Source organism: Sminthopsis crassicaudata, chromosome 5, assembly GCF_048593235.1.
Source record: "Sminthopsis crassicaudata isolate SCR6 chromosome 5, ASM4859323v1, whole genome shotgun sequence".
Taxonomy (NCBI): Eukaryota; Metazoa; Chordata; class Mammalia; order Dasyuromorphia; family Dasyuridae; genus Sminthopsis; species Sminthopsis crassicaudata.
Genome location: NC_133621.1, coordinates 239,870,494 through 239,884,457, shown reverse-complemented (window position 1 = coordinate 239,884,457; position 13,964 = coordinate 239,870,494). Strand labels below are relative to the sequence as shown.

The window sequence follows — 13,964 nt, the reverse complement described above, 5'->3', positions numbered from 1 at the left end:
CTCAAAATCAAATGCATAAAGGCAGAAATAGTAAATGCATTTTTTCAGATCACAATGTAATAAAAATTATATTCAATAAAAAGCAGGGGAAAATAGACCAAAAAGTTTTTGGAAACTAAATAATCTAATTCTAAAGAATAAATGGGGGGGGGGGGGGCAGCTAGGTGGCACAGTGGATAGAGCACCATCCCTGAATTCAGGAGGACCCGAGTTCAAATTTGGTCTCAGACACTTAACATTTCCTAGCTGTGTGACCTTGGGCAAGTCACTTAACCCCCGCCTCAGGAAAAGAAGAAAAAAAAAAAGAATAAATGGATAGAACAGAAAATCATAGACACAATTAATAATTTCATGCAAGAGAAAGACAATAATGAGGCAACATACCACAATTTGTGGGATGCAGCCAAAGCAGTAATAAGGGGAAATTTTATCTCTCTAGATGCTTATTTGCACAAAATAGAGAAAGAGAAGATCAATGAATTGGGCTTAAAACTAAAAAAGCTAAAAAAAGAGAACAAATTAAGAACCCTCAATTAAATAACAAATTTGAAATTCTGAAAATAAAAAGAGAGATTATTGAAAGTTAAAAAAAAATTGAAAGTAAAAAAACTATTGAATTAATAAATAAAACTAAGAGTTGGTTTTATGAAAAAACCCAACAAAATAGATAAACCTTTAGTTAACTTGATTGGAAAAAAGAAAGAGGAAAATCAAATTGTTAGTCTCAAAAATTAAAGAGGGAGAACTTTCCCTCAATGAAGAGGAAATTAGAGCAATAATTAGGAGTTACTTTGCCCAATGTTATGCCAAAAAAATAGACAACCTAAGTGAAATGGAGGAATATCTATAAAAATATAGATTACCCAGATTAACAGGAGAGAAAATAAATTAAATAGTCTGATTTTAGAAAAAGAAACAGAATAAACTCAGCTCCCTAAGAAAAAATTACCAGGACCAGATGGTTTTACATGTGAATTCTACCAAACATTTAAAGAACAATTAATTCCAATACTATATAAATACTATATAAATATAAATATAAATATAAACAGGGAATGAAGGAGTCCTACCAAATTCCTTTTATGACACAAGACATGGTACAGATACCTAAACCAAGTAGGTTGGAAACAGAGAAAGAAAATTATAGACCAATCTCCCTAATGACTATTGATGCAAAAATCTAAAGTAAAATATTAGCAAAGAGATTACAGAAAATTAACTCCAGGATAATACACCATAACCAAATAGGATTTATACCAGGAATACAGGGCTGGTTCAATATTAGGAAAACTATTAGCATAACTGACTATATCAATAACCAAATTAACAAGAATCATATGATTATTTCAATAGATGCAGAAAAAGCATTTGATAAAATCCAATACCCATTCCTATTAAAAAAACACTAGAGAATATAGGAATAAATGGACCTTTCCTTTAAAAAGTCAGGAGCATCTATGTAAAACCATCATAAGCATCATATGTAATGGGGATAAATAGGAACCATACCAGATAAGATCAGGGGTGAAACAAGGTTTGCCCACTATCACCATTACTATTCAATATTGTATTAGAAATGCTAGCTTTGGCAATAAGAGAAGAAAAAGAGATTAAAGAGATTAGACTTGGTAATGAGGAAGCCAAATTACCACTCTTTGTAGATGATATGATGGTATACTTAGAGAACCCCAGAAAATCAAATAAAAAGCTAGTAGAAATAATGTACAACTTTAGCAAAGTTGCAGGATACAAAACAAATCCATATAAATGATCAGCATTTTCATACATACTAACAAAACCTAATAGCAAGAGATACAAAGATACAAAGAGAAATTCCATTTAAAATAAGTGTTGAAACAATACTATATGAGGATGTATTCTGATGGAAGTGGTTATCTTCAACATAGAGAAGAGCTAATCCAATTCCAATTGATCAATGATGGACAGAATCAGCTACACCCAGAAAAGGAGCACTGGGAAATGAGTGTAAACTGTTAGCATTTTTTGTTTTTCTCCCCAGGTTATTTTTACCTTCCGACTCCAATTCTTCCTTTGCAACAACAACAACACCACCAAAATTAGGTTCTGCATATATATATATTGTAACTAGGATATACTATAACATATTTAATATGTATGGGAATACCTGCCATCTAGGGGAGGGGGTGGAGGGAAGGAGGGGAAAATTCGGAACAGAAGGGAGTACAAGGGATAATGTTGTAAAAAATTACCTATGCATATGTACTATCAAAAAATGTTATAATTATAAAATTAATAAAAAAATAAAATAAAATAATTGTTGATAGGATAAATTATTTGGGAATCTATCTGCCAAGGGAAAGTCAGGAACTATATGAGCAAAATGACAAAACACTTTTACACAAATAAAGTCAGATCTAAACAATTGGAAAAATATTAAATGTTCTTGGATAGATCAAGCAAATATAATAAAGATGACAATACTATCTAAACTAATCTATTTATTTAGTGCTATACCAATCAGACTCCCAAGAAACTGTTTTAATGACCTAGATAAAATAACAACAAAATTCATCTGGAAGAACAAAAGAACAAGAATTTCAAGAGAATTAATGAAAAAAAAGCAAATGAAGGTGGCCGAGTTGTATCAGATCTAAAACTATATTATAAATCATTGGTCATCAAAACTGTTTGGTACTGGCTAAGAAATAGACTAGTTGATTAGTGGAATAAGTTAGTTTCACAGGACAAAACAGTCAATAACTATAGCAATCTAGTGTTAGACAACCCACAACCCCAGTTTTTGGGAAAAGAATTCATTATTTACAAAAATTGCTGGGAAAATTGGAAACTAGCATGGCAGAAACTAGGCACTGACCCACACCTAGCATAGTATATCAAGATAAGGTTAAAATGGATTCATGATCTAGACATAAAAAATATTATAAATAAATTAGAACATAGGATAGTTTATCTCTCAGACCTGTGAAATAGAAAGGAATTTGTGACCAAAGAAGAACTAGAGGTCATTACTGATCACAAAATAGATAATTTTGATTATATTAAGTTTCAAAGTTTTTGTACAAACTAATGCAGAGAAGATTAGAAGGGAAGCAATCAACTGGGAAAACATTTTTACATTCAAAGGTGCTGATAAAGGCCTCATTTCTAAAATCTATAGAGACTCAAAATTTATAAGAAAATCAAGCTATTCTCCACCTGATAAATGGTCAAAGGAAATTTTCAGATGAAGAAATTGAAACTATTTCTAGTCATATGAAAAGGTGCTCCAAATCTACTATTTGGATCACCAAATCAGGGAAATGCAAATTAAGATAACTCTGAGACACCACTACATACCTGTCAGATTGGCTAAGATGACAGGAAAAGATAATGATGAATGCTGGAGGGGAAAATTGGGACACTGATACATTTTTGGTGGAACTGTAAGCAAATCCAACCATTCTGGAGAGCAATTTAGAACTATGCTCAAAAAGTTATCAAACTGTGCTTATGCTCAAAAAGTTATCATACACTTTGACCCAGCAGTGTTTCTACTGGAGTTATATCCCAAAGAGATCTTAAAGGAGGGAAAGAGACCCAGAAGTGCAAAAATGTTTGTGATAGCCCTTTTTGTAATGGCTGAAAACTGTAAACTGTTTGGATGCCAATCAATTGAAGAATGGCTGAATAAATTATGGTATATGAATGCTATGGAATATTATTGTTCTGTAAGAAATGACCAAAAGGATTATTTCAGATACCTAGAGAGACTTACATGAATTGATGCTAAATGAAATGAACAGAACCAAGAGATCATTATACATAGCAACAAGACTATACAATAATCAAGAGTGATGGACGTGGCTCTCTTCAACAATGAGATGATTCAAACTGGTTCCAATAGTTCAATACTGCAAAGAGAGTACTATGGGAACTGAATGTGGACAACATAGTATTTTCACTCTTTCTGTTATTGTTTGCTGGCATTTTTGTTTTCCTTCTCAGATTTTTTCTTATTTCTAGATCCGATTTTTCTTGTGCAGCAAGATAATTGTATAATATATATATATATATATATATATATATATATATATATATATATATATATATATATATATATGATTTAACATATACTTTAACATATTTAACATGTATTGGAATTCCTCCATCTAGGGGAGGACGTGGGGGGAAGGGGAAAAATTTGGAACAAAAGGTTTTGCAAACATTTTAAGCATTGAAAAATTATCCATGCATATGTTTTGTAAATAAAAAGCTATAATAAAATTTTTAAAAAGAGTTTTGTTTTTCATTTCTCTTTTCAGAAGAATGAGGAAATAACAAAAGGGTAATAGATAATAGGTATATGATTCTACCTCCACCATCACTCCACCCAAAAAAAGAAAAAATGATAGAAAGAATGACATAAGCAAAAAAGCTTTGAAAGTTATATTCTGAATATATCATGTACTTATAAAAATAAATCAAGCTTTATATAGTAAATTTTCAGCTTTATATCTAGTATCTCCTAGTCCACAAAGAATTTGGAAATGCTTTTTACATGGCACTGAAATTCAAACACTAATCTGTACATAACACTTGCTCTGCAATATCACGAATAAGTATATGCCACAAAGAGACCAAAGAGGAAAGGAATCTATTTGTATACAAAAGTACTTATATAGCACCTCTTTTTATTGTAGCATAGAACTGGAAACACATGGCATCCATCAATACTGGTATTATTGCACAAATTATGTCAAATAAAGATAATAAAATATTACCACAGTTAGAAATGATGAAAGGGATGGTTTCATAGGAACCTGGTAAGACTTGCATGATCTAAAGAAAAGGGAGGTAAAAAGAACCAGGAGAACAATTTAAATAACAATATTGTGAAAGAAAACAACTTGGAAAAATTTATGAACTCTCTGAAAGAGAATTTCTGGTTCTAGCTTATATGTTAAGAAAAACAGTTCCCCAATCTTTATCTTGAACTTCCAGACATTATAGTCAAAAGTCAGAAAGTCACACTACCTGTAAAAGTCTGCAAAAATCAAGTTTAGTATATAAACTATAGCTTCAGTTTTGATTTGGTAATTCCCTGACCTTCCTGATAAAGATATTTTTCCCCTTCTATTATTTGCTGCTGCTTCTGCTTTTGGTCAAATTTCTCTTGTGAAATGTATTCATATTCTGCATATCTCCAGAAACTACTGCTCTTGGCTCAGTGACTTTATGGTCACTGAAGACTGTGCTCTGAGCATAACAAAACTGCAGCAACTATCTCTGCATTATTGATTTAGTGACAATAGTACCTAATCAATCAATCCTCGGATAATTTCATCTCAATTATTACTGGCCCCAAATGAGAAAGACTGGATTGGACCAAAATTGAGTTTTCCAATTCAGTAATTTTCTAGCATGTACAAAGTAAAGTTTACCAAGAGATTTATAGGCAGAAAAACCCATGCTGACTGGTAAAGTTATTATAATTCTATCTAAAAAACTGCAAGGGCAAGTTAGTCTGCTGTGTACTTTTGTTTATTGCATCCAAATAATTTAACAGAAAAACTATTGGACTCTGAAGTAATCAGTCTGACAATTACCCGGGAGCCCTAAGAAGCGTTACACTTGTGTTTCAGGAATCAAAAAAGCAAGGACTGGGTTGAGAGAGATCTTGTCTTAACAGGAAGGCCTTAACTTTCTTCATTTATCAGGTTAAATATTTGGGGCAGAACTCAAAATTCTTCCAAACCTTGAACTTTTTCACTTTATTTCCCCCAGGTAAATAAAGAGACTTATGTGTCACTTGTCTTGATTACTCTCCTGATAAATCCTTGGTAATCCTGATTTGATCTTACATTTTGAGTGATCAATAGAGTCCCTACATATCTGAAATAAATCTCAATACTGCTTTGAAAGGTCAATTATCATTATAGGATCCTTCAGGTTCTGGTAACTCTAGCCTGGTTATGGTAATTGTAGTTTGTGGCAGAAGTCTGCAGATTTGGAAGTTAGATTACTCCTATCTGAATATTTCAAATATGAGAAATCTAGTCTGGGCAAACTCTGTTGGGAGTGGAGGGGGAAGGTAGACTGTGGACTAGTGAAGGCCCCAAAACGTCATTCTTGATGATCTTTTGATTTTGAAATACTGCATACCCTTAACTGTTGAAGCTCCCTCTAAAATTACTGTAATTCTGTGCTAATTTGCCTCACCAATAAACAGAGACCAACTCTGATCCTTTCATTAAAAGGGAGATAAATTTTTAAATCTGTCAAGGAAATATAACTTTTTCTATACTATTTCAAAGCTTTTAAAAAACTATATTTCATCTTTGTTTTCTTAATTTTGGTGATATTAGAAATGCAAAAAAAGAGAAATAAATGGGAAGAAATTTCCTTTTGCAGAATTTATAGCATTGCAGACTAATTAAAGACTAGATATGTAAATAGAAAAGAAATCTGTTTACTATGCATTTCTCAAAATCTGATGTGAAGAAGTGAGACTTTCCTATAATGAAGATAATAACAAAGCTTCTTCTAAGAGCTTCTTTGAACTTCAAGGACTTTTACCCCAGCTATTATGATTGAAGCTTGATGTCAGATACTCCTGTAGGCTTGAAAGAAGGCCTCAAACTCAAAGTTCACTAGGGTCCCCTAAGCAACGAAGTTCTTAACTACTGAAAGACCCAAAAAAAAAGAAAAGAAAAGAAAAGAAAAGACAGCTGTATATCCAAAATTCCAACCTAATAAATTTTTCAGATAAATTTTATGCATTTATTGTTTTTCATTTCTCCAGCCTGTTACTGATTTTGATAAAGAAGTATTTGCTGCTAAGTGGTAGAAAAAAAGATCTTAGGATTCAATGAATCTGTTTTGGATGTGGCACCACCTCTTACTCTCAGCTTGAAAGACAGGAACTCATGTCACCTAGCTTCAAGGTAATAACTACCACCCTCTCTCTCATCTGTCTTGATCTGTATTCCACTGGGGAAGGGGAGGGGGAGAATGGTTTTTTAAGGAGCTGATACTTTATACAATAGTTTAAGATTTGCAAATCACACACACACACACACACCCCTCTCTTATTTAAGCCTCACAATATTTTATGAGATAGTTATTATTGTCCCATTTTACAGATGAATGGATTGACATAAAAGTGAATGAAGTTCAGGTCTTCCTGACTCCAAATAAAGTGCTCTATCCACTAAAAAATTCGCCTAAAATGACATCAAATAAACAGGAAAAAGTATTCAGAAATAAGATTAGAACACAGACACTTGCTTAACTGTATCATGCTTTTGTCTTCAGGCATTCACAATTTTCAAATTTTTGTCAAATGCATCATAATTAATCTAGTCATCCAATCTCAAAAGCTAAAGGTCAGTCACAAAGTCATAGATCAGAGATTATAGGATTTAGAATCAGAAGAAGTTTTAGGAATTGTCTAATCCAACAGCCTTAGCAGTGAAGTGTCAATTGATACTGGATAATAATATCTTATTATCACCAGTTTCATTTCTAACAGTATTTGGCCAATAGGAAGCAAGATGTGAAATTAAGTATGACTAAAATTGTTAAGTGTTTCAAGGTAGGGAGCCACAGTAAATTCATAGCTTTAATCATCTTCTTGACATAATTTTTGGCAGCTTTCAATGATAATGCCTCCTTAAAATGTTTCAGTCCCTTTAACTCAAAAGAACCTTACCTCAAATATCTTTGGAAAAAAAAAAAGAAAATAAGAAGAAGGATGTGGTTTTGAAAAGATAAGTTACAAGGATATAAAGATGCATATGCAGTAGTATTAAGAATAAAAACTCATTATTTTACATTTTTAGGAAGCATGCTATATTTAAGTTCCTCCATTACACTAAGATAAAAATATCAATTAAAAAAAAGTTCATTTTTAGACACAATGAATTTAAAGTGTTGGTAGTAATATTTAGGTGGAGATATTCCACAGGCATTTAGAAATTTGTTCCTTGAGCTCAAGAGAGAAGTTGAGATGGAGATGATGATTTGAGAATAATCTATATAGAAAAAAATTGTTGAAGCCAAGAGTGAATGAGATGAAGGGAGAACAGTCTGTAAATAATACATCAGTCAGTAATACGTGCTCAAAATCAGATTTGACTTTTTCTCTCTCACCTTTCCTATTCAATTACTTGTTATGTCTATTGATATTATAGACGCAATATATTTCACATCAGTCCTTTTCATTTTCAATGCCACTACCTTAGCCAGGACAAATCTTCCCTATTTCTGCCTAAATTCTGAAAACAACATCCTAACACATCTCTCAGTTTCCACTCATTCCTTTCTAATTCATCCTTCATAATGCTGTTGAATTAATCACTTAGGTATAGATCTTATCAGGTCACTCCTCAAAATACTTCATTATTTCATTATTACCTATCAAATGAAATCTGTAATCCATTAGTCTGGCATTCAGTTGCCACAATTTGATATCACCTTCTCTTCTCAGCCTTATAATATTTCCCTTCCTTTATTTTATATGCCAGCCAAAATGAATTAGTGTTCCCAGTACAAAACTACTATCTTCCTGCCTCCGCATCTTGCTCCATTCTCTACTGCTGAACACTTTCCTCTATATCACTTTATTATATCAACCCAAAGCATCCTTATGCCAAGTACTGAAAAAACAAAGCAATATGATATAGCAGAATAAGAACTGGCTTTGAGACAAGAGACCTGTGTTTAAGTCCAAGCTTTAATACTTACTAGCAATGTGACTTAATCAAGCTGCTACTAAACCTCTTTGAGTCTCAGTTCCCCCATCTGTAAAATAGAGATAATATTTGCACTGCATATATCATATGGGTATTGTGGAAAAGACATAATCTTTCATTCTAAACCTAAGTTTTAGAACTTTCATAGTACACTCTTATTTATATTCCTTTTGAATTATGTGTTTGTATAACTATCTTATTTCTCCCATTTAATAATAAGTTCATTGAAGGCAAAGAATATGCTTTATTAATCTTTCCTCGATTCTTATTAATTTTTTTATCTCTCTGCAGTATATGGCAACAATGAATATTCTTGTCGCTACTCCTTCATCTGTCTAGGATTTTGTGACAATGCTCTCTTTTTGTTCTCCCCCTACTTTTTTGACTAATTCTTAGTCTGGCCATGTCATTCCTCTTTTCAGTAAACTATAGTGATTCCTTTTTGCCTTTAATATCAAATATAAATTCTTCAATTAGCATTTAAGCTCTTCAAAATATGGTCTCAACCTACATTTGCAAACTTAATACATGTCATTTCCTTTTACCATTCTCTATGGAGAGCGCAAGAGTGGCCTTCTTATGCCTATACTTCTCATGTATGTGTTTTTTCACTAGTTATCCTGCATCTCTGTCTCACTAGCTTCCTTCCAAAGAAAGCTAAAGCTCCCCTTAACATGGGACTTTTTCTTACCTACCTAAGCTGCTAGTGCTATTCCCACCAGAATTACCTTATCTTGCTTTCATTCTCTCTCTCATCTCAGCTTCACCCTCTTCCCCACTATAGAATGTAAGATCCTAGAGAGCATGGAATGTTTTACTTTTGTCTTTGTATAACCAGTGCTTAGAAGAATAGGTGCAGAACAAATGCTTATTGATTGGCCAATTAATTTTTTGAACTTTTTGGTGTTTCTTTTTGTATGTTATAATCACAGAAATCTCAGAACTAAAAATGTTAATGTCTCTGAATCTTATGTTCATTTGAACACGAAAATGCTCATAGCTTTTTAGCTAGAAAATAATGATTCACAATGAAAATTTTGATATAATTGTTATACTAACAAATATATATTAGAAAGCTATGTATAATTTTACAGAAAGGCTATTTTTAGGACTATTACTCATTATCTCAAAAGATCTTTTAAGTTTATCAGTTTTAGTGTCAACTAATATAGATGATCATTCTTTTATTCCTTAGTAGATGGTCTCTATAAGTTGCTGTGGCTAAAAAACAAAAATAACCTAGTTATCTTCTGATGATGAGAGACTTTTATTAGCGCTTAGCTAGGATAGGTCCCAGATGACAGACATACACTCTATCACCAAATCGTTTTAAGAAACTCTAAATGCTAGGGTTTATATTCTTCCACTATCTGGAGTGAAGCCATAATCACTTCCACCTCATTATTAGTCAAAAAAATTTGTTAGTAAACATTCCTAATACAGAATAAGTCCAGTGAAATAGTGTAGTTACCTCTACTAAACTGTAAGCTTCCTGAGAGTAGAAACTGTATTATTTGATGATTTTAACAAATCTGTTTGATAATGAATGACTCTGCAGAAGGTACTGTACTAGGTGTTTAGAGGTAAAGGGAATGAAGATGATCAAGGAAGGTATTTGCCTTCAAATTTACAACTGTGTAGAAAAACTAAGTTTCACAAACTTCAAATCATGCCATCTCTGCTCAAATTATCATGCCCACAAGAACCTTGAACTCTACTATCAGAACTTGCAGGGCTCTAGCAGATGACTTGTTGCCCAGAATCTGGCCTTCCCTTTACTTCTTCGCCACCAGCTTCAAACCACGTAGTCCCATAGGTACCATCCAACTACCCCCTTTCCAGTTCCCTTTTATTATATCTTAGACCATTATAAAGTAAGCTCTGAGAAGGTAGAAACTCTTTTTCTTGCTTGTATTTTTTTATATATTTGGTGCTTACTACTACTTAACACTAAATATTTAATAAGTTTACCTAGCTATTTCATATAAAGCAATCATGGCTCCACTGTGAGTGTAACAATTACATCAAAAACAGATTAATCAAGTTGTTGAAAGGTAATAAAACATATACAACTCAAGTTTTTATTATAATACCCTGTGATTAGTTTTTTCATTCTTCTTTTCATATGCTCCACAGCATTCAGCTCTTTCTAGAACTTATTCCTTTTCTCCAAATTATTTTTTTCCTCTTGTGAATTTCTTATCAATATTAATTCCTAATTAATTTTTTTAAGTAAGTCTGGGTTCTCATCAATTTGGATGTTACTGCTAATAATACCTACTCGTGACAATTTTTTTATATTTATTTGAAATACTTTCTTATTTTAGCTGGGGTTTTTTCTGGTTTTCTGGTTTCTGATTTTAGTTGCTACCCAGTATTTTTTGAAATTTCTGATACTTTTCATTTGGAAAAAACTGGGGGGCTTGTTTTGATATGGTATTCTTTGCTATTTTGTTTCTCTTCACTTATATCAAACATTGTATGTGAGAAGCCAGACTCCCTTACTATTTCTCACTCCACTATTTTGAATAAAAAGTTCCTTTTATAATTCTTTTAAAACAAAACAGAAGCAATTCTGATTACAACCAAAACCCAGAACAAAATGTAGGAATTTAAAGGCTTTATACATAAAAGGAATTATTGACTGACTGTCTGTTGAATGAATGTGTAAATGAAGGAATTTTTAAAAAATTCTGAGACTTGTTTAAGCAAATCTGAAGGACCTGTAGAAACTGGAAATTAAACAAACCATATTAACGTCCATATTGTGAATCAATTTTGGATTTAGTTCAGTTCCTTTTCCATTTAATTGTAGGTCTAGTCCAATTTTTAGCCTATAAGAAAGATTTATTCAGTCATGGGAATTATGAGAAAAGTTTTTGCATTGTTTTTGAAACCAAGCCCTACATGGCTGGGAAAATGGATCACTTCCATCTGTTGCTTAGAGACTCTTAACAAAGGACCTAGATTATGCTGACCAGAAGCCCAATTAGTTCTAAAGACTGATGCAAGGAGTTTTCTCACTATTATATATCTAAATCAATCCATATGTCTTATCTAAAAACTGACTTTGTACTAGTTAATCAGTTACTCTTTACTTGTTTCTCTAATTGAATACAGATAGTGGAGAGTAAGATACTTTTTTTTCTGATTTCAGGGAATGACACCTGTTTGCTCCCTCCCAACTCAAGGAGTCCCTAATCTTTCCTCCAGTTAGAAATCACATTATCTAATTTTTAAATCTTGGCTTATATCCTTTTATTATTATTTATATGCATGAAAATATGTCTCATGATCTATTACCAAGCTGAAGAAGGCTGGGCTCTATTTGTTATACAACTAGCATGCATTGCTTAATAAGCTGATATACTCAGAAGCTCAAACATTTGTTACCTCAGTTACCTAATATTTCACCTGTCACAGACCCCTACCCAAGCCTTAATAATAAAACTAATGGCTTTAGCTTTGCCAGAAATGTTCTACATAACATAAAGTGAATGATTTAATAAGGCCTTTTGGAATTTCATTTCCCCAAATTTCAAGAAGAACAATTTTCATAGAACCATCAAGTAAAACTCTTTCTTCTTAGCAAAGTACTGAGAATGAGATGTTTTCTCTTAAGTAAGTCTGGGTTCTCATCAATTTGGATGTTACTGCTAATAATACCTACTCGTGACAATTTATTATACACCATTCCTTTGTCAGTCATTTCATGCCGTTAAGTTTACCACAGAAATCCGTTTCTGTGATCCCAGAAAGCTTCCTTACTTTCTTTGACATTATAAAGATTCCAATGAAGCAGTTGGTCTATAAACTAGTTATATTCACCCTTGCCAGATGACCAGCCTTTCTTCTTTTTCTAGATTCTTTTTTCTACCATACAATTCCTTGTTGCTCTCTGTTCTCATCCGGTTATGTTGCAACATGCACACAATCATTATGTATCTCTCCATGGCACTACTATGACAATTTCAATTCTTCATAGACTATTATATTCCATGTCTTGTAGTTATACAACAGTGATTCAGCATCTGAGACTCTTATCGAAAAACCATCTTTTCTCATGTTTCTAAAGTTGGTAAGGCATGGCTACAGGGATATAAGCAATTCATTTCCCAGATCTGTATTTTATACTCCTGTAAAACTAGTTAATATCTCCATTAGGTACCAACTCAACCTGGAATACCAAATTTATAAACTCAATAAATTAAGAAGAGATTTAAATGTTTGTGAAGGATTTTTCATAACAGAAATTTTTTAAGTTTAATAAATTTAATACCAAGCAAAGAAATAAATTTTGCTCCATCCTTAGCTCTCTAGATTACAAGAAACTACAATAAATACTACACCCTCCAAAAAAAAAAGCATTAATTAACATATAACATTTAACAGAAATGCTAACTATTTACTTGGTTGCTATACTTAATAGTCAACAACATGCAATAAGATGCAAAAAATACAAATAAGAAAAATACTTACCCAAGAAAACAATCAGTATCATTCATCCACTGATTTATAAACTGTACAGTTATAGGTCCAGGATTATGTGGAAAATGAAGGCTTTCTAAGGTATGCAAAAGCAGATCAGGATTGTAGTACAAGGCAGCAATAGCAACTTGAAGACACATGGTACGGAGTTCACTTGTTTTAACACCTCTGGTTAATCTTTCCAACACAACTTCTACAAACAGTGGAATGCACTAAATACAAAGCAGAAAATAAAAGTTAACAGAGAATTTATTATAACTATTCCTATTTCCTATAAAGAAATTAATAATGATGATGATAATGGCTAGAATTTGAATGTGTTTAAAGTCTTTCTATTACCTCATTTGAACCTCACATTGTGAGGTAGGCAATACTTTGCCCATTTTACAGATGCCCATTACCCCAAAGCCAGAAAGTAGCAGAGGTGGGATTTCAAGTCAAGTCCTTCTAACTCCAAGTCGTATATTCTATCTATTACAACATAATGACCCAAGGATAAATATTATCATACAAAGAATATCTATTACAAAGCATTTTTATCTAATTATCTATCATATAACATTTTTAAATTTTCACGTCTTTTTGTCTCACTGTAAAATAGTTAGGGTTTATTTCACAATATTCATTTGACAAATGAGAAAGATGAGAAACAAAGAAATGGTTTGCTTTGGATCACCCATCTAATTATCTCCTCCCTACCCCCTTCAAATTTTACACCTAACCAATTATCAACAGATCAAT

At 32.4% G+C, this 13,964-nt stretch overlaps 1 protein-coding gene across 4 annotated transcripts in view; it reads right to left on the bottom strand.

Moving 5' to 3' along the window:
- IPO8 (importin 8) overlaps positions 1-13,964 on the bottom strand; it is a 150,101-nt gene that overhangs the window by 24,730 nt on the left and 111,407 nt on the right. For 3 of the 4 annotated variants that reach the window (XM_074270639.1, XM_074270638.1, XM_074270640.1), the window contains one exon: positions 13,215-13,435. In XM_074270639.1, the coding sequence (XP_074126740.1) occupies positions 13,215-13,435 (221 nt within the window). Of the gene's footprint in view, positions 1-8,727; positions 8,785-13,214; positions 13,436-13,964 lie in introns of those variants that run through there. The other variant, XM_074270641.1, reaches the window with a different exon arrangement.